Source organism: Hirsutella rhossiliensis, assembly GCF_020360975.1.
Source record: "Hirsutella rhossiliensis strain HR02 chromosome Unknown scaffold00001, whole genome shotgun sequence".
In the NCBI taxonomy this organism is placed as follows: Eukaryota; Fungi; Ascomycota; class Sordariomycetes; order Hypocreales; family Ophiocordycipitaceae; genus Hirsutella; species Hirsutella rhossiliensis.
Window position 1 is genome coordinate 10,684,541 of NW_025408667.1, and position 22,432 is coordinate 10,706,972.

The 22,432-nt window shown below is 58.4% G+C and overlaps 5 protein-coding genes across 5 annotated transcripts; 3 read left to right on the plus strand and 2 right to left on the minus strand.

Moving 5' to 3' along the window:
- Positions 1-121: 121 nt before the first annotated feature.
- HRG_01330 (PIF1 protein) lies at positions 122-2,764 on the plus strand (the record flags this gene model as incomplete). Its single annotated transcript, XM_044859801.1, has 9 exons — positions 122-390; positions 498-582; positions 669-806; positions 853-894; positions 1,030-1,138; positions 1,204-1,436; positions 1,634-1,725; positions 1,787-1,848; positions 1,977-2,764. The coding sequence occupies 9 exons, from the start codon at positions 122-124 to the stop codon at positions 2,762-2,764; spliced, it is 1,818 nt and encodes a 605-aa protein (XP_044726201.1).
- A 98-nt stretch (positions 2,765-2,862) lies between these two features.
- HRG_01331 (PIF1-like helicase domain-containing protein) lies at positions 2,863-4,229 on the plus strand (the record flags this gene model as incomplete). Its single annotated transcript, XM_044859802.1, has 3 exons — positions 2,863-3,338; positions 3,404-3,782; positions 3,837-4,229. The coding sequence occupies 3 exons, from the start codon at positions 2,863-2,865 to the stop codon at positions 4,227-4,229; spliced, it is 1,248 nt and encodes a 415-aa protein (XP_044726202.1).
- A 376-nt stretch (positions 4,230-4,605) lies between these two features.
- Positions 4,606-4,986, minus strand: HRG_01332 (uncharacterized protein; the record flags this gene model as incomplete). The annotated part of the gene is made up of 1 exon (XM_044859803.1): positions 4,606-4,986. The coding sequence occupies one exon, from the start codon at positions 4,984-4,986 to the stop codon at positions 4,606-4,608; it is 381 nt and encodes a 126-aa protein (XP_044726203.1).
- A 1,381-nt stretch (positions 4,987-6,367) lies between these two features.
- Positions 6,368-11,295, minus strand: HRG_01333 (PIF1-like helicase domain-containing protein; the record flags this gene model as incomplete). The annotated part of the gene is made up of 13 exons (XM_044859804.1): positions 6,368-6,680; positions 6,745-7,181; positions 7,403-7,678; positions 7,746-7,810; positions 7,900-8,291; positions 8,353-8,444; positions 8,638-8,802; positions 8,875-9,404; positions 9,494-9,506; positions 9,697-10,081; positions 10,176-10,304; positions 10,362-11,086; positions 11,182-11,295. The coding sequence occupies 13 exons, from the start codon at positions 11,293-11,295 to the stop codon at positions 6,368-6,370; spliced, it is 3,636 nt and encodes a 1,211-aa protein (XP_044726204.1).
- Positions 11,296-13,791: 2,496 nt separating this feature from the next.
- HRG_01334 (uncharacterized protein) lies at positions 13,792-15,123 on the plus strand (the record flags this gene model as incomplete). Its single annotated transcript, XM_044859805.1, has 3 exons — positions 13,792-14,168; positions 14,226-14,379; positions 14,500-15,123. The coding sequence occupies 3 exons, from the start codon at positions 13,792-13,794 to the stop codon at positions 15,121-15,123; spliced, it is 1,155 nt and encodes a 384-aa protein (XP_044726205.1).
- Positions 15,124-22,432: the final 7,309 nt, after the last annotated feature.

The following is a 22,432-nucleotide window of genomic DNA, read 5'->3' on the forward strand; positions in this document are numbered from 1 at the left end:
GCGGCGGCGAGGGTCGAGTTGGAGAGCTCGGGTAAGACGACCGATGGTGACGTGAAGGAGCTTCTCAGGAGCCTCTCGCTTTACGGCCACCGGCAGCCCATGTCGAGAGGTCCGTCTCAATATGCGGCGGAAAATCCAGTCGCTCATCGTCGGATATGGCGTGCCGGCCATCTGGTTCACCATCAACCCGAACGACATTACGAACCCGGTGAAGCTGCGACTGGCGGCATACCGCACACGCGATCCCGACGCGGCCGAGGAGTTCTTAGAAGGCCTTGGGGATGCGTATAAGCGGGCACGGCTGGCGATATCGGATCCCATGAGCTCGGCCGTGTTCTTCCACCGCGAGATGAAGCTGTTCTTCGATCATTACGTGAAGGTCGGTGAAGAGTCGGTATTCGGGCGCATCGGTAAGTACTATGGCGCCGTGGAGACGAACGAACGAGGGCGCTTCATGTTCACGGCTTGCTCTGGCTGCACGGGAACGCGCATCTCAGCTCGATGCTTGCCGACATCCACGGGGAGGATCAGGCGGCGTATCGCGAGCGAATCGTCCGATACATCGATAGCGTCTTCTCAGAGGTAAGAATGCCTACCTAAGATGTGCCACCGGGAGCCTGAAGTACTCTTCTGATGGCCAAGTGGGGCCGGGTTGACGTGCAAGGCAGGATCTGGACCAGGAAAGTTTTTGCGCCGTGCAAGCGGAGCGATCTGTGACGGGCGGTATTGGTTCCCTGCTGGACAACGCCGCGCAGTTCTCGGCCGCGTTTATCGAGGAGGCCAACTTCTGTGCCGGCGCGACGCAGGTGCACACGCATAGCCCGACCTGTGTGAAGTATTCCTTGGGCAAAGGAGGGCGGAAAGGGACCTCTGCCGGTTCAAGGCGCCATGGAGGTTAGTCGACAAGACCGCCCTCACGGCAGACGGGGTGCTGCAGATCCGGAGGACACACAGAATGGTCAATCGATGGAACGAGGCTATTGCTGTCGGGCCCGGCACAACCATGATATTTCCTTCATTGCGACGCAGCGCAAGACAATGGCCCTCATCTATTATGTCACGAACTACGCGACCAAGGTGGAGGACCCGGTGTGGAAGCGTGTGGCGGCCGCGGCCGAGCTCCTGGCCGCCTCAACAGGTGATGGCACGGCCAACGGAGGGCGGGACGGTGGCGGAGACGCTGCCACCGATGACCCTGTCAAGGGAACAGGACGCGACAGTTCCTGATGAGAGTGGCGAACCGCGTGTTCACGGAGCGTCCGCTATCACAGGTCGAGGTCGTCGCTCACCTTCTCGGATATCCGGCCGAGTTCACCGACAGCAGCGCGTGGACGTACCTGAACTGTTCTCTGCTGTACTGGGAAGTCTTTCGGCGATGGCGGCATCTCCGAGAAGCCAGTGGCGCTGCGGCTATGGATGACACCTTGGATGAGTCGGTCGTCGTCGAAGAAGAAGGCCTGAGAATCTCCCACGTCGAGGCGTACCAGCACCGGGAGAGCTGCTGAAAGGCCTATGCCTGTATGACTACATATCGATCGTCAGACTGAAACGCATCGGCAACGACGAGAGCTGGGCGGCTTGGGGGGAGATGTCTTTCGAGGATGGATGGGCGCCGGGACGACGCTGGGTTCAGGTGCTCAGGCGGCCGGGCAAGCACGCTACCGTCTGCCTCGACGGCTACCTGAGCAAGGACTTCACCTACGATGACGAGTCGTGCTACCGGAGGTGTGTATGGCAACTGCTCTGTCGGCGGGCGTTATCGGAGAGGCTAACCCACCCCCTGAAGGGCAGCCGTGCAGCATCTTGCGCTGTTCGTGCCGTGGGAGTCCTTCCTGGGCGAAGGAACAGGTGAGATCAACAGCATCTGGGCGCGGGCTCGAGACGCTCTGGCCCGAGAATATCATGTCTCGTCGACAACGTGCAGCTGCTTCGACGATCCGCCGAAGACGCAAAACGCGACGCCAAGCAATGGGCAGCCTCGTCCGGCGATGGCGACCCGACGGTCGCACACGTCGAGGAGGGTGGAGCAGGCGAGGCGGGCGCGGAGTCTGCAGCGACATATCAGCCCAACAGCATCGGAGACGCAACGCGGCTCATCGACGTCGTCCGAGGTGCAGTGGGAGCGAATCAGGTGACGGCCAAGTCGCCGGAGCTCATGGCAATGATACAGCAGCTCTGTCGGTTTCAGCAATCGGCGCTGCGCTCGACGGCCGAGCTCGAGGCCACGGCGCTGATCGAACGAGGGGAGAGGCGGTTAAGCATGCCAGGGCGGGTATTTTCCGGGGCCGCACTACCGCCGCAGGATCAGGTCAAGGCTATCAAGTCGCAGCAGGTAAGTGCCTCGAAGGAGAGGGAGAGGATGATCCAAGGGATACAAAGCACGCCCGCCGCCTGGGAAAGCGATCGCCGCGCAGCGTTGCGAAGGGTGATGACCGGTTTCGGGGAGGACGAGGTCGAAATGACGATGGCCGACTCCGACGAGACCGCTATCGACGCAGGGGCGGGAATGGACGTTCAGTTTGGCCCATCAACCTCCTTCCTCGCGGCGGGCAAGGTGTTGGCAACGCGGCTGACGCTGAACAAGAGGCAGTCCATCGCTTTTCTGATAATATGCCGCCAGCTCGATTTGATGCAGCAGACCGACGGGGGCGATGCCTGCCAGCTGCGCCAGTTCGTCGGTGGCGAGGGCGGTACCGGCAAGTCGCGAATCATCGAGGCACTCGTCGAGCTGTTCAGTAAAAGAGCCTTTCGAATCGTCTGCTGATCACGGCGACGTCGGGGACTGCGGCGGCGCGGATCAACGGCATCACGATCCACTCCGCCTGCGGGTTCACCAAAGACCAAGGGGCGGGGGGCGCGAACATGGTCAAAGACCTTGACGGGGTGCGGCTGCCGAAACAGGCGGAGCGGTTCATCCACGGCCAGTCTCGAATGGATTGGCAGGAGAAGGATATGCTCGTCATCGACGAGGTGAGCATGCTCGGGGCGCGGACGCTGCACGCCGTGAACGAGCGGCTTCGCCGGCTTCGCGGATCGCGGCAAGATTTCGGGGGGATCCCCATCGTCCTCTTCTGCGGAGATTTTCAGCAGTTCCGGCCGGTCCAAGAGAGGTCGATCGTCCTGCCTAGCGCGGCCATCTCGTGGGACGTAGACAACTCGTTCAAGGCCGAGCAGCGTCACCAGCACGACAAAGCGCACGCACTGTGGAAGAGGTTCACGACGGTCGTCATGCTGGACGAGCAGATGCGCGCCGCCGGCGACCCGGAGCTGCAGAGGCTGCTGAAGCGGATCCGTCTAGGCGTGCAGGATCGGACGGATCTAAACCTCCTCAACTCAAGGTGCTACCGGGAGGAAGGCGGATCCCTTGGGAGACGGGCATCACCGTGGTGACGCCGCTCAATAGGAATCGGTGGAACCTGAACATGGAGGCGAGCCTGGCGTTCCGGGTCCAGCAGCGGTCGACGATGCGCATTTTCATCTCCGAGCACAAGTGGAAGGAGGAGCTGCCGACGGAGGAAGAGGCGATCATGATACTCAACCAGGGCGACGATAGCGCGATCCCGGTGCCGGCCGTCTTCATGTTCGTGGCCGGGATGCCCATCGTCGTGAACCACAACACCCACCAGGGGCTGAAGCTAGTGAACGGCGCGAGCTACTCGGCGGTGGAGGTCATTGTCGACAAGGCGTACCCGGGGCATCGGATCTCGGCCGATATGACGATCCACTTCGGGCCGCCGGCGGGGATCATTCTCGAATCGGAGACGACGAGATATCTCCACTTCGTCGGGATGCCGCCGGGCACGATCTTGTTGACACCCATGACCGTTAAGATACAGTGCCAGCGAAAAAGGCCGTGGCAACGCAACGACGTCAGCCGAAAGGGTTTGCCGTGCGCAGCAGCGTTCGCGTGCACGGACTACAAGGTGCAGGGCAAAACGCTGGAGCGCGTGGCCCTCGAGCTGCGAGGGACACGGACGACGAAGATGGATGGAACGGTGGTGCCCTCGCAGTGCGACCCGTACGGCCTGTACGTGCAGCTATCGCGCTGCCGAACTCTAGACGGCATCATGCTCGTGTCCAAGGTGCGGGACAGAGACTTGGTGGGCAACCGGGTCCCCGAGGAGATGACTGCCGCACAGGCCAGGCTCGAGGTACTGAGCGAGAGGACCGTTGAGGAGGCGTTGCGCTGGCTGGACGGTGATGCTGAAGAGTCAAGGCGGCCGCGCTAGGTGACGCGATGAAGAGTTCGGCAGGCGGGAAGAGTCGGCAGGCGGCAGACAGGGTGGGAGGCGCCCAGTGGTGGGATAAGGCACGCGAAAAGGCAACAGAAGCCGGGGGAAGGGCAGCGACCAACGAGGAGGGAGGCAAGGAGGGGCCAATCACAAGGGACCAATCAAGGGGCGGAGAACTTTTGGGGGGAGAGGGCGGGGTCTGCGGGGCACGTTAGAAGGCCTTTCGTTCCTCAAGGCAAAGTGGTCCCCCAAAAAACCTGCTTAAAGAAGCTTCGCTGAATTGCGCACTGCGTGTACTTCGTCACTTCGTAGCACAATTTAAGCTTTGCTTAACAAGAGGACAGGCAGGGGGGTCCTGGCTATCGCTTTAGCATTAAGGCCGTTGATGCGACATTGGTGCTGGCGAGGGAGCAAATCTAGAAGGGTAGTCCGGCTGCATGAGGGACGTCATGGACATGTTATCGCCGGCAGCCTTGTGGCTGTTGCTCGACGAGGCGGATTGGCGGATATTGATGGTGAACTGATGCGCAAGGTTGGTAGGATGGTGTTGGAAGGGCTGAAGAGTATGGTTTGAAGTGTGCGGCAGGCGGTTGTCGCGGCCATCTCCATGTGCCGGAGGTCGGCAGTGGCCAGGATTCGCTGGAGTGCGCAAAGAGAGCACGGCGATGGAAGGGTCGCTTTGGCAAAGCTGGGGTAGCAGGTCGCACGTGGAGACCAGGCGAGGCCGGGACGGTGGACGCACATAGATAGGCATGGTAACGGGGAATATAGAGGGTAGTATTGCATCGCCTCGGTACCATAGGGAAGCATTTTATAGGAAGCTATAAGGAAGAAACGCCACGGCCATGAGGAAGTGATGGTTAGGAGCTTCCCATTCGGGAGAAGTAGCGTCGTCAACAAGCGAGACTGTCCAAGTGGAGGTGCTCCGGAGCCAAAGCTTTATAGCCTGTTGCCAATTTACGGCAGTCGACGTCGAGGAGGCAGCAGCATGGCGGACAGTCCTGCAGTGAAGTTAAGCGAGGCGGTTGCTCACCCTGAAGCCTGTTCGTTGTCAGTCGGGGATGGAGAAGAGGGTGAGAACGTGAGCGGGTCGGGTTCGGGGCTCGGAGATGGTGCGACAGGAGCCGGTGTAGATGTGGTGGCAGCTTCTGAGAGGGGCCGCAGAGCACGGGGGGAGAGCCTGGGACGGTTACGAAGATACGAATCACGGGCGAATGCGGCATCAACGTTCCGGCCGATTCAGCCTAGGAAACCTGTGGTTGAAGACACCGCATGGAGACAGCACGCAGAAGCAATTGCGAGGTCGTTGCCGAGAAGACCGCCGCGAGGCGGTTTGCGGTCAAACAGAGCACGGAAGTTCCATAATTCAGCCCGAAGGGCGTTTATGCCTTGAGGAACGAAAGGCCTTTCTAACGTGCCCCGCAGACCCCGCCCTCTCCCCCCAAAAGTTCTCCGCCCCTTGATTGGTCCCTTGTGATTGGCCCCTCCTTGCCTCCCTCCTCGTTGGTCGCTGCCCTTCCCCCGGCTTCTGTTGCCTTTTCGCGTGCCTTATCCCACCACTGGGCGCCTCCCACCCTGTCTGCCGCCTGCCGACTCTTCCCGCCTGCCGAACTCTTCATCGCGTCACCTAGCGCGGCCGCCTTGACTCTTCAGCATCACCGTCCAGCCAGCGCAACGCCTCCTCAACGGTCCTCGCTCAGTACCTCGAGCCTGGCCTGTGCGGCAGTCATCTCCTCGGGGACCCGGTTGCCCACCAAGTCTCTGTCCCGCACCTTGGACACGAGCATGATGCCGTCTAGAGTTCGGCAGCGCGATAGCTGCACGTACAGGCCGTACGGGTCGCACTGCGAGGGCACCACCGTTCCATCCATCTTCGTCGTCCGTGTCCCGCAGCTCGAGGGCCACGCGCTCCAGCGTTTTGCCCTGCACCTTGTAGTCCGTGCACGCGAACGCTGCTGCGCACGGCAAACCCTTTCGGCTGACGTCGTTGCGTTGCCACGGCCTTTTTCGCTGGCACTGTATCTTAACGGTCATGGGTGTCAACAAGATCGTGCCCGGCGGCATCCCGACGAAGTGGAGATATCTCGTCGTCTCCGATTCGAGAATGATCCCCGCCGGCGGCCCGAAGTGGATCGTCATATCGGCCGAGATCCGATGCCCCGGTACGCCTTGTCGACAATGACCTCCACCGCCGAGTAGCTCGCGCCGTTCACTAGCTTCAGCCCCTGGTGGGTGTTGTGGTTCACGACGATGGGCATCCCGGCCACGAACATGAAGACGGCCGGCACCGGGATCGCGCTATCGTCGCCCTGGTTGAGTATCATGATCGCCTCTTCCTCCGTCGGCAGCTCCTCCTTCCACTTGTGCTCGGAGATGAAAATGCGCATCGTCGACCGCTGCTGGACCCGGAACGCCAGGCTCGCCTCCATGTTCAGGTTCCACCGATTCCTATTGAGCGGCGTCACCACGGTGATGCCCGTCTCCCAAGGATCCGCCTTCCTCCCGGTAGCACCTTGAGTTGAGGAGGTTTAGATCCGTCCGATCCTGCACGCCTAGACGGATCCGCTTCAGCAGCCTCTGCAGCTCCGGGTCGCCGGCGGCGCGCATCTGCTCGTCCAGCATGACGACCGTCGTGAACCTCTTCCACAGTGCGTGCGCTTTGTCGTGCTGGTGACGCTGCTCGGCCTTGAACGAGTTGTCTACGTCCCACGAGATGGCCGCGCTAGGCAGGACGATCGACCTCTCTTGGACCGGCCGGAACTGCTGAAAATCTCCGCAGAAGAGGACGATGGGGATCCCCCCGAAATCTTGCCGCGATCCGCGAAGCCGGCGAAGCCGCTCGTTCACGGCGTGCAGCGTCCGCGCCCCGAGCATGCTCACCTCGTCGATGACGAGCATATCCTTCTCCTGCCAATCCATTCGAGACTGGCCGTGGATGAACCGCTCCGCCTGTTTCGGCAGCCGCACCGTCAAGGTCTTTGACCATGTTCGCGCCCCCCGCCCCTTGGTCTTTGGTGAACCCGCAGGCGGAGTGGATCGTGATGCCGTTGATCCGCGCCGCCGCAGTCCCCGACGTCGCCGTGATCAGCAGACGATTCGAAAGGCTCTTTTACTGAACAGCTCGACGAGTGCCTCGATGATTCGCGACTTGCCGGTACCGCCCTCGCCACCGACGAACTGGCGCAGCTGGCAGGCATCGCCCCGTCGGTCTGCTGCATCAAATCGAGCTGGCGGCATATTATCAGAAAAGCGATGGACTGCCTCTTGTTCAGCGTCAGCCGCGTTGCCAACACCTTGCCCGCCGCGAGGAAGGAGGTTGATGGGCCAAACTGAACGTCCATTCCCGCCCCTGCGTCGATAGCGGTCTCGTCGGAGTCGGCCATCGTCATTTCGACCTCGTCCTCCCGAAACCGGTCATCACCCTTCGCAACGCTGCGCGGCGATCGCTTTCCCAGGCGGCGGGCGTGCTTTGTATCCCTTGGATCATCCTCTCCTCTCCTTCGAGGCACTTACCTGCTGCGACTTGATAGCCTTGTCCTGATCCTGCGGCGGTAGTGCGGCCCCGGAAAATACCCGCCCTGGCATGCTTAACCGCCTCTCCCTCGTTCGATCAGCGCCGTGGCCTCGAGCTCGGCCGTCGAGCGCAGCGCCGATTGCTGAAACCGACAGAGCTGCTGTATCATTGCCATGAGCTCCGGCGACTTGGCCGTCACCTGATTCGCTCCCACTGCACCTCGGACGACGTCGATGAGCCGCGTTGCGTCTCCGATGCTGTTGGGCTGATATGTCGCTGCAGACTCCGCGCCCGCCTCGCCTGCTCCACCCTCCTCGACGTGTGCGACCGTCGGGTCGCCATCGCCGGACGAGGCTGCCCATTGCTTGGCGTCGCGTTTTGCGTCTTCGGCGGATCGTCGAAGCAGCTGCACGTTGTCGACGAGACATGATATTCTCGGGGCCAGAGCGTCTCGAGCCCGCGCCCAGATGCTGTTGATCTCACCTGTTCCTTCGCCCAGGAAGGACTCCCACGGCACGAACAGCGCAAGATGCTGCACGGCTGCCCTTCAGGGGGTGGGTTAGCCTCTCCGATAACGCCCGCCGACAGAGCAGTTGCCATACACACCTCCGGTAGCACGACTCGTCATCGTAGGTGAAGTCCTTGCTCAGGTAGCCGTCGAGGCAGACGGTAGCGTGCTTGCCCGGCCGCCTGAGCACCTGAACCCAGCGTCGTCCCGGCGCCCATCCATCCTCGAAAGACATCTCCCTGCCGCCCAGCTCTCGTCGTTGCCGATGCGTTTCAGTCTGACGATAGATATGTAGTCATACAGGCATAGGCCTTTCAGCAGCTCTCCCGGTGCTGGTACGCCTCGACGTGGGAGATTCTCAGGCCTTCTTCTTCGACGACGACCGACTCATCCAAGGTGTCATCCATAGCCGCAGCGCCACTGGCTTCTCGGAGATGCCGCCATCGCCGAAAGACTTCCCAGTACAGCAGAGAACAGTTCAGGTACGTCCACGCGCTGCTGTCGGTGAACTCGGCCGGATATCCGAGAAGGTGAGCGACGACCTCGACCTGTGATAGCGGACGCTCCGTGAACACGCGGTTCGCCACTCATCAGGAACTGTCGCGTCCTGTTCCCTTGACAGGGTCATCGGTGGCAGCGTCTCCGCCACCGTCCCGCCCTCCGTTGGCCGTGCCATCACCTGTTGAGGCGGCCAGGAGCTCGGCCGCGGCCGCCACACGCTTCCACACCGGGTCCTCCACCTTGGTCGCGTAGTTCGTGACATAATAGATGAGGGCCATGGTCTTGCGCTGCGTCGCAATGAAGGAAATATCATGGTTGTGCCGGAGCCCGACAGCAATAGCCTCGTTCCATCGATTGACCATGCTGTGTGTCCTCCGGATCTGCAGCACCCCGTCTGCCGTGAGGGCGGTCTTGTCGACTAACCTCCATGGCGCCTTGAACCGGCAGAGATCCCTTTTCCGCCCTCCTTTGCCCAAGGAATACTTCACACAGGTCGGGCTATGCGTGTGCACCTGCGTCGCGCCGGCACAGAAGTTGGCCTCCTCGATAAACGCGGCCGAGAACTGCGCGGCGTTGTCCAGCAGGAAACCAATACCGCCCGTCACAGATCGCTCCGCTTGCACGGCGCAAAACTTTCCTGGTCCAGATCCTGCCTTGCACGTCAACCCGGCCCCACTTGGCCATCAGAAGAGTACTTCAGGCTCCCGGTGGCACATCTTAGGTAGTAGGCATTCTTACCTCTGAGAAGACGCTATCGATGTATCGGACGATTCGCTCGCGATACGCCGCCTGATCCTCCCCGTGGATGTCGGCAAGCATCGAGCTGAGATGCGCGTTCCCGTGCAGCCAGAGCAAGCCGTGAACATGAAGCGCCCTCGTTCGTTCGTCTCCACGGCGCCATAGTACTTGCCGATGCGCCCGAATACCGACTCTTCACCGACCTTCACGTAATGATCGAAGAACAGCTTCATCTCGCGGTGGAAGAACACGGCCGAGCTCATGGGATCCGATATCGCCAGCCGCGCCCGCTTATACGCATCCCCAAGGCCTTCTAAGAACTCCTCGGCCGCGTCGGGATCGCGTGTGCGGTATGCCGCCAGTCGCAGCTTCACCGGGTTCGTAATGTCGTTCGGGTTGATGGTGAACCAGATGGCCGGCACGCCATAGCCGACGATGAGCGACTGGATTTTCCGCCGCATATTGAGACGGACCTCTCTCGACATGGGCTGCCGGTGGCCGTAAAGCGAGAGGCTCCTGAGAAGCTCCTTCACGTCACCATCGGTCGTCTTACCCGAGCTCTCCAACTCGACCCTCGCCGCCGCTAGCCTTTCTGTGGTCATCGAACGCACGATGCACTCTACCTTGCGGAAGTTCTTCCTCCCACACTCAACATGCTGACCCGGCGGTTCCTCGACCGCACCCCATGTTGAAGACGAGAAATGCGAAGATGTGGTGCAGTGCAAATCGACCACCATGGCGCCGGAGCACGATCTCGGCCCACGCCTGAAGGTTCAAGCTTCGACCCGCGGCCGCCTCTGCCTCGACAGCCCTGCCTCGCAAGTTGGCCGTGACCTTCCCCGCGTCGACCATGGTCTCTTCAACCAGCCTTGGTCCCCCAACGCCAAATGGGAACAGGGTCGGGAACGTCCTGGCAAGGAAGGACGCCTCAAAGGAATCGGTAAACTCACCCCCCCGCGAAACCCGGATGTATGGCTCACAACCACCGTCGCCACGCCCCCGAACCCCCCCGGCTAGGGACCCGACCCACGCCGGGCCCGCACGGCCGTCGTCGGCACCTTCACCAACAGCGTCACAGGCAAACTGCAGCTTCTCCACGTCCGCGACGTCTGGCGGTCCGTCGAGCGCGAACATGCCAGAAGACGTCACCTCGTTGATCGCTGGAACGTTCTGGTCGGGGCAGGCGTCACTTCCATCGCGAACCGCGCCTTCTCCGTTGGGCCCGTGACCTTCACCCTGGCCGCCGGCTTCTTGTCCTTGGTTGAGCAGGGCGAAGAGCTCCTCGATCTCCACCGGCCCCTCCTCGTCCATGGCGCGTTCCGTGGGCGGCACAACGTGCGCCGTCCGCGCTTTCTCCCACCCAGACGGCTCGTTCCGCTCCATACGATCGCACACCGACGACGGTACCCCGTGTATCGAGTCTCCCCAGCTCTCCATCTCCGCCGCGTCGATCTCAATCTCAGCGTAGTGGGGGTTGTTCCTCTTCAGCCAGACAAAGGCCCTCTCAACCACCCGCCACCTCACCGACAAGAGACTCGACAGGTCGCTCGGTGCCGGCTTCTCCGCGCCACGAGATGTGGATCTCGTCCAGTGCTTGCAAAAGGGGTGCGGGAGCACTTTGTGGCCAGCTCCTGCACATTGTTCGGAAACACCGTGATGTGGCCCCTGACATGCCTCGGATACCTCACGCTCTGCCTCTGCCCGCCCGGAATGCTATATCTCGTGACAAAGCCGTAACATGAGTTCAGCGAGATGAGCTTCTCTTCGACCGGCGTCAGTCCCTTGAGCTCATCGGGGAACATGTGCTCGCAGCCAAGGCGACTGTGAAGGTGGATCGCCGGCGACAGGCTCCTGCGCGCCAGGCATCGGCCACACTCGGCGCACACCGACACGGACTCGCCCTCAGGAAAGCAACTCCGGCATGAAAATGGTGAGCGGCCGCCCTTTGGTACGCAGCTTGACAGCCAATGATCCCATGTAATCTCCTCAACTCTCTCTCGTACACTTGCGGTAGCACACCATGCAGGTCCGTATCGGCAACGTGCTCGCATCGTGGAACGCCTGATAGAAGTCTCGCACCGTCGACACCTTCCTCTCGAGCGGTATTGGCGTGCACCACGTCTGATCGTTAGACAATCTCTCCTTCAAGGCAAAGTCTTCCTCCAAAAAGCGCAGCACACTCGCCAGGTCTTCGGCCTGCAGCTCCCGTCTCCTATGCCTTCCGATTCCACTTCGGACCTGTTTTATCGGGCGCCCATCCCGGCTAGGAAGACGGGCTCTCATCTCCCGCCTCCGGGACTGCCTCTGTCCGCGCAGCGAGCCGTCCGCTGCCTCTGCTGCACCATCGTCCACACCCACCTGTGCCCTTGGCCGCCGAACCGGTCCCCGACGGAGCTTGGGCAAACCCCATGCAATCGATGCTGCAAATTGCGCCGTTCGTCTTAGGTCTTGGAATGTCGTATCCTTGGGCTGGATAGGTCGGAGCGTCGGTCCCTTTTTCGAACGAACACCCGGGACACCGCCGGTCGCCGCCTTATCTCCCTGCCCGTCACCTTCAGGACCCTCTCCTGGGGCAAAACGGCCGATGAAGGGGCGGACTGTTAGAGCCCACTGCCCCTGGTCTCCACGTTCTGTAGGCAACACGAACCTCGGAAGCGGACTCGGTGACTGACGTTGCGCGGAATTTCCGCTGCTGACCAAATTACGGGACTTCCGTGCTCTGCTTGACCGCAAACCGCCTCGCGGCGGTCTTCTCGGCAGTGACTTTGCGATTGCCTCTGCATGCTTTCTCCATGCGGTTTCTTCGACCGCAGACTGCTTAGGCTGAATCAGCCGGAACGTTAATGCTTCATTCGCCACTGATCTGTATCTCCCGAACCGCCCCAACCTTGTCTCCCGTGCTCCGTGCCCTTCTCGGAGTTGCCCCTGTATCATCTCCGCACCCCGAAACAGGCACTCCCCCGTTCCTACCCTCTTCTCCATCCTCGACTGACAACGAACAGGCTCCACGGTGAGCGGCCGCCTCGCCTAGCTTCCCTGCAGGACTGTCCGCCATGCTACCGCCTCCTCGACGTCGACTAGCGTGGATTGGCAACAGGCTAGAAAGTTTTGGCTCCGGAGCACTTCCACTTGGATAATCTCGCTTGTTGGCGTACACTATTTCTTTCCGAGTGGGAAGCTTCCTAACGATCACTACTCTCATGGCCGTGGCGTTTCTTCCCTTATAATGCTTGCCTATGGCACCGAAGCGATGCAATACTACTTACTACCCCTTTGTAATCCCCCATTTACCCTCCCTATGTGCGTCCACCGTCCCGGCCCTCGGCTGGTCTCCACGTGCGACCTGCTACCCCAGCTTTGCCAAAGGCGGCCCTTCCATCGCCGTGCTCTCTTTTGCGCACTCCAGCGAATCCCTGGCTACTGCCGACCTCCGGCACATGGGGTGGCCGCGCCAACCGCCCGCCGCACACTTCCAACCATACTCCGGCCCTTCCAACGCCGTCCCACCCACCTTGCGCATCAGTTGCTCCATCAATATCTGCCACTCCACTCGTCGAGCAACAGCCAAAAGGCTGCCGGCGATAACATGTCCACGGTGTCCTCGTGCAACCGGACTACCCGGCTAGGTTTGCTCCCTCGCCACCACCAACGTCGCATCAACGGCCTTCATGCTAAAGCGACAGCCAGGATCCCCCTGCCTGTCCTCTTGTAGTCGCTAGCCACCGGAGTCTCGACTTGCAAACCCTGTTGGAGAGTTCTCGTGACCAACTCGCATCCTCCTCCTCAGGTCGTCCCCTATATCCGACTTCACCGTGTCCCAATAGTGGACTCGACACGGTCGGCACCCGCCTCGCTCAGCCGCACGCAATGCCCATCCAAGTACCGACGACCGTCAAAAGGGACCCTGCAATTCTACCATAACCTCTTCTTTCCTTCACTCTCATTCGTTATTGTCGCCTTTGCTATCTACTCCATGCAACGATGACACCGAAGGGTACTGCTGGACTTTCTTTCTCCGCAGACTTACCCACACTAACCTTACTGTTCGCCGACCTCCAACTTCTCGCGACATAGCCATCACCCCTACTCAACTTCCAACCCCGGCTCCTACTTCACTCACGACCATAGAACCAGATGGTCGAGACTGTTCAAGAACCTCGCCAGCTCATTCCCGCATACCCCCGCTTCTGATCTATCACCTAGGTAGCATTCTCTGACTCTTAAGTCTCCCCGACCCTAGCCGCGAGCCCTCTTTCGAGCAGCAAGAAAACAAAAATGCTGGCGCCGACATGTCCATGATGGCCTTTGTCCAGCCCGGCTGCCCGGCTAGGTTCGCCTACCAGAATGAGCATCGTGTCAAAGGGCTCAACGCAGAAACCCTAGCGAGGGTCTTCCTTCCCACGCCCTCATGGCTGTCGGCTCCGGAGTATGCAGCAATCCGGTCAGATACTGGCAATCCATCGACCTGCATCTTCTTCAGCCTTAACATTTCCATATACAACCAACAGATAATCTCCTCGGAATGGACCGAGCAATGGTTCTTCATGGTCGGCCGTGTTCATCCCTTTGCCCTGACGTGGGAAATCGAGCGACGTGATGGCTTGGAGTCGGACGATGATAACATCACAGAATACACCGTCCCCGCGCTTATAGTACGCGATCACAGCTACCAACCGTGAGTCTATGCTCCAAATCTCTCTGTCGCCACTGCCCTCCCTGACGATATCCATAGAATTGTCACTCGCACCCTCAGCTCGGTGGATACTTTCCCAACGATACAACCCATTGTCTCCTTCACGGGACCTGTCATCGGCTCCGGCCGCGACCTCCTGCATGGAAACTCGGCTGCGGCCCTTGACGACACCCAGCTGAGCTGCTGCGGCTTTGTCCAGCTCTCCACCTTTATTTGTCCTGGGATTCCCGGCAAAACCCCTTCAAGGGCTTTCACCCTTCCAAGTTTTCGTCATCTTCCCCATTCACGCTAATCCTTGACCTCCCTATGCAAGAAGATGACCGAGAGGCGCGACAGCCAGTTCCAGTCGAACGCTCTCTTCACCTGTACGGGCAAAATCGCCGGCTTACTGGATCACCAGATCATGAAACATGCCCCGGCTTTCGACCAAGACTATATCTTCATCGTCGTCCCCGACACGTGGACTTTCCACGACAAGGCCATGTCCGACCAGGCTTCTGCAACACAACTACTGCCGACGACACCCAAGAGCGCGGTCGGCAATCCCTCGGACTATAGCGTTGCGTTGGCCAGGTTTACCTCTACGAAGAAACGCAAGGCCGCCCAAAGCCCCGCCTCCCCCACGCCGCATGCTTCTGGCCCAGTCGATCCCCTTATGCTGGCATCAAGTCGGTCATTGCCCGATCCCTACCAAACCCCAACCAAGAGACGGCGACTTTCTCCCGAAACTTCCACCATAATCACCGACTGTGACGGTCAAGACTCCCCCAAATCCGATACCTCCTCCTTTCTGTCCCCGGAAGACCCCGCAGAGTCAGAGACGGACACCGAACAGGTCAATCACCAAGACACATCCGTCTCTGGCTCTATCAGACCTCCCGCGTCGATATCTTCCCGACCACTGCGCGCCCGACGTCCGCCCAAGAATATTCTCTAAACTTTATAGCATCAAACGAAACAATACAACATGACAACATGTCTCATCATCCTCAAAATCAACTGCCAAAGGCTCGAATAGCACATTCTCTTCTCTTCTTGTTCTCCTTTTCATGAAGACGATCAAGTCAAAACTTCCCCAATATACTCCTTATTCTGTTTATACCTACGACTTATACCGGTAGCACATGTAAATTTTCCGAGCCTTCCACTCGCCCAGACATGCATTACCCACTCACATCTCTCTTCAACCCTGCCGTCTCTCCACGCCCTCTGAGTTTGCGCCTTTTAAACAAAATCTCCTCCAGCGGCCTAGCCTGCCTCCCCGACGCTCTGTCTCGGTTTCACTCACGATAATGCTCTACGTCTCTCGCCGTGTCTCGTATCTCGACCTCACTCTTCTTCCTGTCTCCTATCTACTGTCGCCAACTCTCTCTCTCTCTTCTGTAGCCAACTCTTCTCCGGTTCTCTTGTCGCCAAATTTCGTTCCGAAAGGCTTCTTTGCGCGAGCCGCGGCTGGCGAGCCTTCCTCTCGTTCAGTCAGAAAGAGAGGCATAAAACCTCTTCTCATTGGCTAATTGGCCTCCCCTGTACTCAACTCGTGCGGGGAGTGGTCGGTTGGCAACGCCACCAAATGAAGGCCATGCCGCAAACCCCTGAGCGTTGACTAGGTAACGAGCTAGCCGTTTCCGAGAGCTTTTCTTCAATGCAAGTTTCCAAGCACACGCTTCCACTTCCATCGTGGGTCGAATCTATCGAACCCATCGGTTACTAACGGATTCTAGGTCAAATTTAGCTCCGCGGCCGACCTACAGTGGGGGGACAAAAGTTCCGGTCAATGACGCTAGCGCGTCGCGTACGCGCGTCTCCCACATTCCAACCCTTCCTCTTCAAATCACCATCATGCCTTCAAAATGAGCCCAATTACGCCCAAAAAACACTGGAGCCCTCATAAGAGGACGAAGATTGTGACCCTCTTTGATTGCGGCTTCTCAGCTGCCCTCGTCGGCGTCAAAGAGGACGTTTCTCCTAGAGCTGTCTACGGAATCGTCAGGCGTTACAGGACACAGTCGAGTGCGAAATCTTGCCGCGCTCTGGGAGACCCTCAAAGCTCAATGACACCATAAAAGATATATCTTTCGATGCATCGCGAAAGACCCTTTCATCTCGAATGCTCAGCTTCTTCGTGAGGCTTCTCTAGAGTGTTCTACACGTACTTTAACACGGTACCTTCGACACCATGGCATACAACATGTACGCGCTCTTCGACGTCCAAAATTAACAGAAGAACATGCTGCAAAGAGGCTACAATTTGCACTACAATACCATCAAAAGCCAGCTTCCTTTTGGCATACATGGATTTTCTCTGATGAGACGTCAATCGCTCGTGGGGACGGCGAGAGACAGAAGTGGGTTTTTTGCAATTCAGTACGTCTTAATACCCTTACTTCAAAAATCCCTCCTAATTGCAAAAAGGGGGATAGATTAAATCCGAAAACGTACAAGCAAGAGGAAAACCTACTCGACATTCCCAGATGTTTTGGGGCGGCTTCTCCTTTAATCGGCGGACTTCTCTTACACCAATGCTAGGAGACCCCGACTCAGCCCGTGGTGGCGTTACTGCACGCCGTGTGCTCGAGACCTTACAAGAAAGCCTACCTACAATTGCAGAGCCAGGCTATACATTCGCCCAAGATAACGCCTCAACACATACGGCGGCCATTGTGCAGGCGTGGCTTGGCTGCTGGGTCGAAGAAAACAGGGTAGATTTGGTCGACTGGCCGCCATATTCACCTGACCTAAACCCCATAGAAAACGTATGGAAGCTGCTTAAAGAGAGCATTATGGAGACTCACCCTGAGCTCTCAGACCTTCCAAAGAACTATAGCTCCAAGCAGAAGCTCTGTTTTGCAGCGGTTGGAGCGTGGGAAGACCTTGAAGAGGATACCCTCAATCACCTAATAGAATCAATGCCTCGGCGCCTTCAAGCTGTTGTGGCTGCACGTGGCTGGTATACCAAATACTAGCCAAAACAACAATAATCTCCACTCAATTCTCTATATATTTATATCTTCGGCTTCATAATTGACGTTCATTTGGCAAAGTAATGTGCTGTTGAAAAGAGGGCTCTGATGCGGCGTTGTGGTGGGTGGGCCGGATTGACCGGAACTTTTGTCACCCGACTGTAGCTACAACATTCCCTGGCACCACCTGCGGGTGTGTATTGCTGCAGCCACGCAAGTCCTCGCAAAGCCTCCCTGCCCGAGCAATATCTAGCAGTCTCGGTGGGAAAGAGGTGGATATATACGGTCAGATGGAGAACAATATGCCCGAGGCAGTCCGCAACTGTCGTACCTGCAAGCAAGATCTGCCCGAAGTCGAATTTCGAAGCGTCAAGGACCCTACGAAGTTTACAGGACAGTGTGCTAGCTGTAGGGCACACCGAAAAGAACGGGCAACCGAATCGCGAGCCGCCGTTACCGCGATGCGGAATATCGCCTCGAGACCATCGCTACGCAGAGCCACGAAGAGGACGGATTCGCTAGCTAACCTGACGCCTCCAAGGCGGACTGCGCCAACGCCTGCGTCTGTGACTGACCTACGACCTCCTGCCATGCCTGTTTTATTCCGTGGCCTGGCGCCTGCACCGGAACTGCCTATACCTCCGCTGGGGCCATCTACTCTAAGCCCTGTTGAGGACCTTCCCTTTCCTCCTACCCTTGGCCTGCCAACAGTAGTTCTGGGCACGCCGATTCAAGACACTGCTTCTACAGCTCCTGTTGTGCAAGGCACTCCTATACCACAGGAATCGCTTCCTACCACTCCTTCATTATTGTCACAGGGTCATCACCGCGGCCGTTATACTCGTCAAGGCACACAGCCTCAAGCGCGGCTGTTTGATCAGAGTAGTGATCCGCCTTTTACAGGTGACCTTGACTTGCCCGCCCTTAGTAAGGAAGATCAGGCGCTTGTGCGAGAGTTCTATACTGCCCTGAATGACGACAAGATGCATAGTTGCATTCGCTGCCAGGAGCGTTGGTTCGATATGAAACGAAATAGCTTGAAAATCTGCAGCCGCTGCATTGGTCGAGACAGGAAGAAAGCCCTCGACGAGCCCTACTTCTTCAGCGCTGCGAATAACCTCGACTTTGGGAAGTCCCCGGCAATCTACCCGATCTAACGATGGTTGAGGAGATGCTTATTGCTAGGATTCACGTACACGTCAAGGTCCTACAAGTGCGTGGCGCTCAATACAAATATCGCGGCCACGTTATCCACTTTCTTTGCAACATTGGTAGGCTATTTGAAGAGCTCCCAGTGCTACCGAAGGAGCTAGATATCGTGCTCCTACGGCCTCCTAATATGGAAGGCGACCTCGCTTCCAGCAACAGTTTGCTCGCGATTTCCGGGTACGCCGTTCATGCCTGTTGACCTGGCTGTATTACCTACAGCGCCACCACCCGGGCTATCGCGATATCGTCGTGAGCCAGGATCGCCTGCAACGGCTTCCTCTTGACGGCAGCATAGTTGCTTCCATTGCTAGCCAAGTGGCTGACATACCTGACGGCGAGATCCCACAAGGCCCTGTTGAGGAGGCCTTGAAGAGGACCCTAGCGATGCGGACGCATCAGCGATCCCGAACTTGCAGGTTACCGATACCGAATTAAACGCCCTGCAGTCCCGAGTCCTTGATGTTGCCCCTGACTCTGAGCGTATGGCTAATGTTGAGTATATGTCGCATAGCGCGCAGGCTCACCACCAGATGCCATTGCCATCCATTCGCAGGACCCTATCGACGAATTCAACCGTTCCCAGCCGCTGTTATCGCTTGCGTTCCCTACCCTCTACCCTGACGGCAAGGCCGACTTCGTGGAGCCTCGCCTACGGAGCATCACGTACCAGGACTACCTTGGCCATGCGATGAGATGGCATGACGGACGTTTTGCCCGCCATAAAACGTGGCCTTTCGTCGCCCTCAACACGCTGCTACGTGCGCAGGTCCGAAAGCGAAGTGACTACTTCGTCAAGCAACGCGACAGCCGCCGTCAACCCCTTACACGCGCTGACCTAGAGGAAGCGATGGCTGAGCCTGATGAGCCAGAGGCTCAGGACCTGATCCAGTCGATCACGCGCCAAGCCGCGGTAATCAGGGGCACCCGGCCGTATTGGTATAAGCAAAGGAAGGAATTGGAAGCATATGCCTACAATCTGGGCAGACCTGGCCTTTTCGTTACTGCAAGTGCGGCCGATTACCACTGGGAATCACTATATCGTCACATGCCTCGATTCCAAGAGTGGAAAGCAGCTCCTGAGGCGGCGCGCATGGTCCTGTCCCGGCAACTACTGCGAGACAACGCCCACATCGCCGCCTACCACTTCTACAAGCGTTATACGCTTCTACGACTATTGTCCTGAAGCAGAAGTTCAACCTAACGGACTTTTGGGGCCGCTATGAGTGGCAGGGCAGGGGTCCAGTCACCACCATGGCCTATATTGGTTAAGTGGCCACCCAGACTTGGATCATGACGATAATCGATCCCGGGAGCGATTTGCCCGTATCTGGGGATATCACGTATCTGCCGTTAACCCAGAGCCTCAGCGAATACAGGCTCCTGGGGAAGGGAATCCTGATCAGCAATCTATTGGAGCAGCCCTTACCGTTCAGTTCCTATCGATGGTAGTCAACCGCGTGCAACGCCACCGCTGCAACAACTACTGTATGCAGCGCAATAAGCATACCAAGCAGGTAGAGTGCCGATTTGGATTTCCTCACGGACAGCGCCTACTAGCCTCCCTTGACAAGTTGCCTCACTCCAAGCACTGGACCTTTAGGGGTGGGAGGAACGATGGCCAGATTAACCACTACAACCGCTTGCTTACCGTTGCATGGCTAGCCAATACAGATGTCTCTCCTGCACGAGCCTCCAGCAGGTGATCGATTACGCAGCCAAATACTGCTCCAAGTCAGAAAAGAAGAGCGAGTCTTTTGCCCAGATTGGGAAGGCGCTGATGCCCCGGGTCAAGGACCACAACCCCCTGATTTCTTTCACGTCAAAGCTCCTGAATCAGCTAGTTGCTGAACGGGATTACTCGAAGCAGGAGGTTAGCCACTTACTCCTCGGCCTGCCGTTACAGGAGGGCTCACGAATCTGCCTATACGTTGACTGCCGTCATCCTGACAGACATTCCCGCTCCTTACGCATTGACGGCGATGAGGTTGACGAGGCCCCAACGTCTACGAAAAGTACGGTCAGCGCCCGGAAGCCCTGAAGGACCTGACCTACGTTTCCTTCCTCAAACACTGGAATTTCCGCTCTAGAGACCCTTCCGCATGGAAGCAATGGCGGCCAGGCAACGTTAACGGCAGGCCCCGTGTGTTGGTTTACTTTCCTCGCTATCAGGCTGCTCCAGAAGGCCAGCAGTGGCCAGATTATTGCCGTGTAAAGTCGGTCGTTGCAAATTCCCCGCCGCCCGCCACCGCCTTCCGCTTTAGGCAAGCCCCTTCCCCTTTTGGCCCGTCGCGCATCCCGAATTGCTATAAGAACACCCACACTCCCTAACCCCTTCCTCTCGATTCTCCTTTTCCTCCTCTCCCTTTCTCTCACCATCATCCCTGTCGGCCGGCCATCTCTGATGCATAGCCCCCTCCTTTCCCCAACTCTGCTCCGCTCACACGACCCCTCGATTCCTACTCTGCATGTTCAGCTGAGTTCTGATGCCCCTGGGTTCTGCATGTCCGCTTCCTTAGCCATGTCTTTTGTCCCTTTGGTCCGTTACCTTGGCTTAGGGGAGGGAGATGACTTCTCTTGTTGATTCAACACCCTGAATTGAAGGGGCCTTCACTCGCCGATGTGGACGGGGTTTCCTCCGACTCTCAACCTCCATACTCTGGCAACAGCTTGACGCGGTCACGGCTACCCGCCAGGTCCTTGGATCCTGCCAGTGACTTGGTTGCCGCCATGCCCGCGATGACCCACAGGCTTCCGCTGCAATATTGTCGCTATTCTGGGATCGGATGACGTGGCAAAGTCTGCCTTGCCTTCGCAAGGCATGCTGCATACGAACACATGCAGAGATTAGGCCAGCTGACCTTACATCGTCCCCGTTAGCTCCATCAAAAGTCCCAGGGCGCGCCCGAGACGACCACTGGTGGAACACCGGCCTGCTTCGGCGTTGGCTGTTGGAACCTCCTCGATTGGCATCATAGCGACAGGCCGTCCTCCGACAAGAATACCACCGACATGGGCCCCGCAATCTGCGACCACAATCGTGGCTCACGCCATCCCTGGATGTTGTGATTCGTGGCTCGATGCTATCTCCGTTTTCGTCCACCCTAGGTCTGTTCCTGTGGCCGCATGAAGGTCGGATGATCCTTCCTCAATCTCGCAGGCCGTGCCGAATCGTACGAATTTCTGGTGCGCAGCTTTCCGCCGCACCACGGCGCGTACCTGAGCGCCTGACTATTGGTTGTCCCAAGGTGATGGTCGTGGGTTAGATGGCCCGGTGATCTTGGCTGGACGAGGTTTATTCGGAGCGCTCTGAGATTGGGTGCTTGGTCCCCTCCTCCGCTGCAGCTTTGCGACCCCCCAACTCGGGGGTAACAGGGTAAGCGAGGTTCGCGAAGGAAGAGGGGGCCGGTGGCCAGTGAGAGTCGAGAAGCGAGAGTGTGGAAAGTGGAAAAGGTACAGGGGGGGCTGTTGGCCTTGCCGGCTTGTCACCTGCCGCCCAAGACATTCAAGATGGGTGGAAGGGGCCGGGAAGGGCTGCGCCTGCAGAGGAGGGGGCACTGACACGTCACGGCGATGACTTCAGCAAAGTTGGCCCCGGTGTTTCTCTTCTCTCATTCAGCTACGGCCATGGGTGGGTGGATTTGTCCATAAGAAGGCCATGGATCTGCCGAATTCCTCGCCACTTAAGCATTATCATCCAAGCCTTTGTTCCCTACGACGACTGTGAAGATGGACCGTATGACTCTGAAGAGGACATACCGCTGGCCCTCTCCCGATCGAGGTCATCCATCCAATCAATCTGCTGTCAGGTGGACCTTCCCTTGCTCGACTGTATCTCCCTCGCCAGCCAGTTCAAGGAACAGCGACTCTGGCTCCAGCAGCGAAACGGGAGGTCCTGACAAGTCCAGCCAGACCATCTCGGAGCCTGGTTATAAGGCCCCCGACGTTGAATCTAGCGTTCCTGTCACCAAGTCGACGAGCCCAGAGACTGGGGAGGGGAGATCACCCCCGTCCCTCATGCAATCCCCAACACCCGTCACAGACCCAGCCATGGACGCCAATCGTCTTCAAACTCTTTTC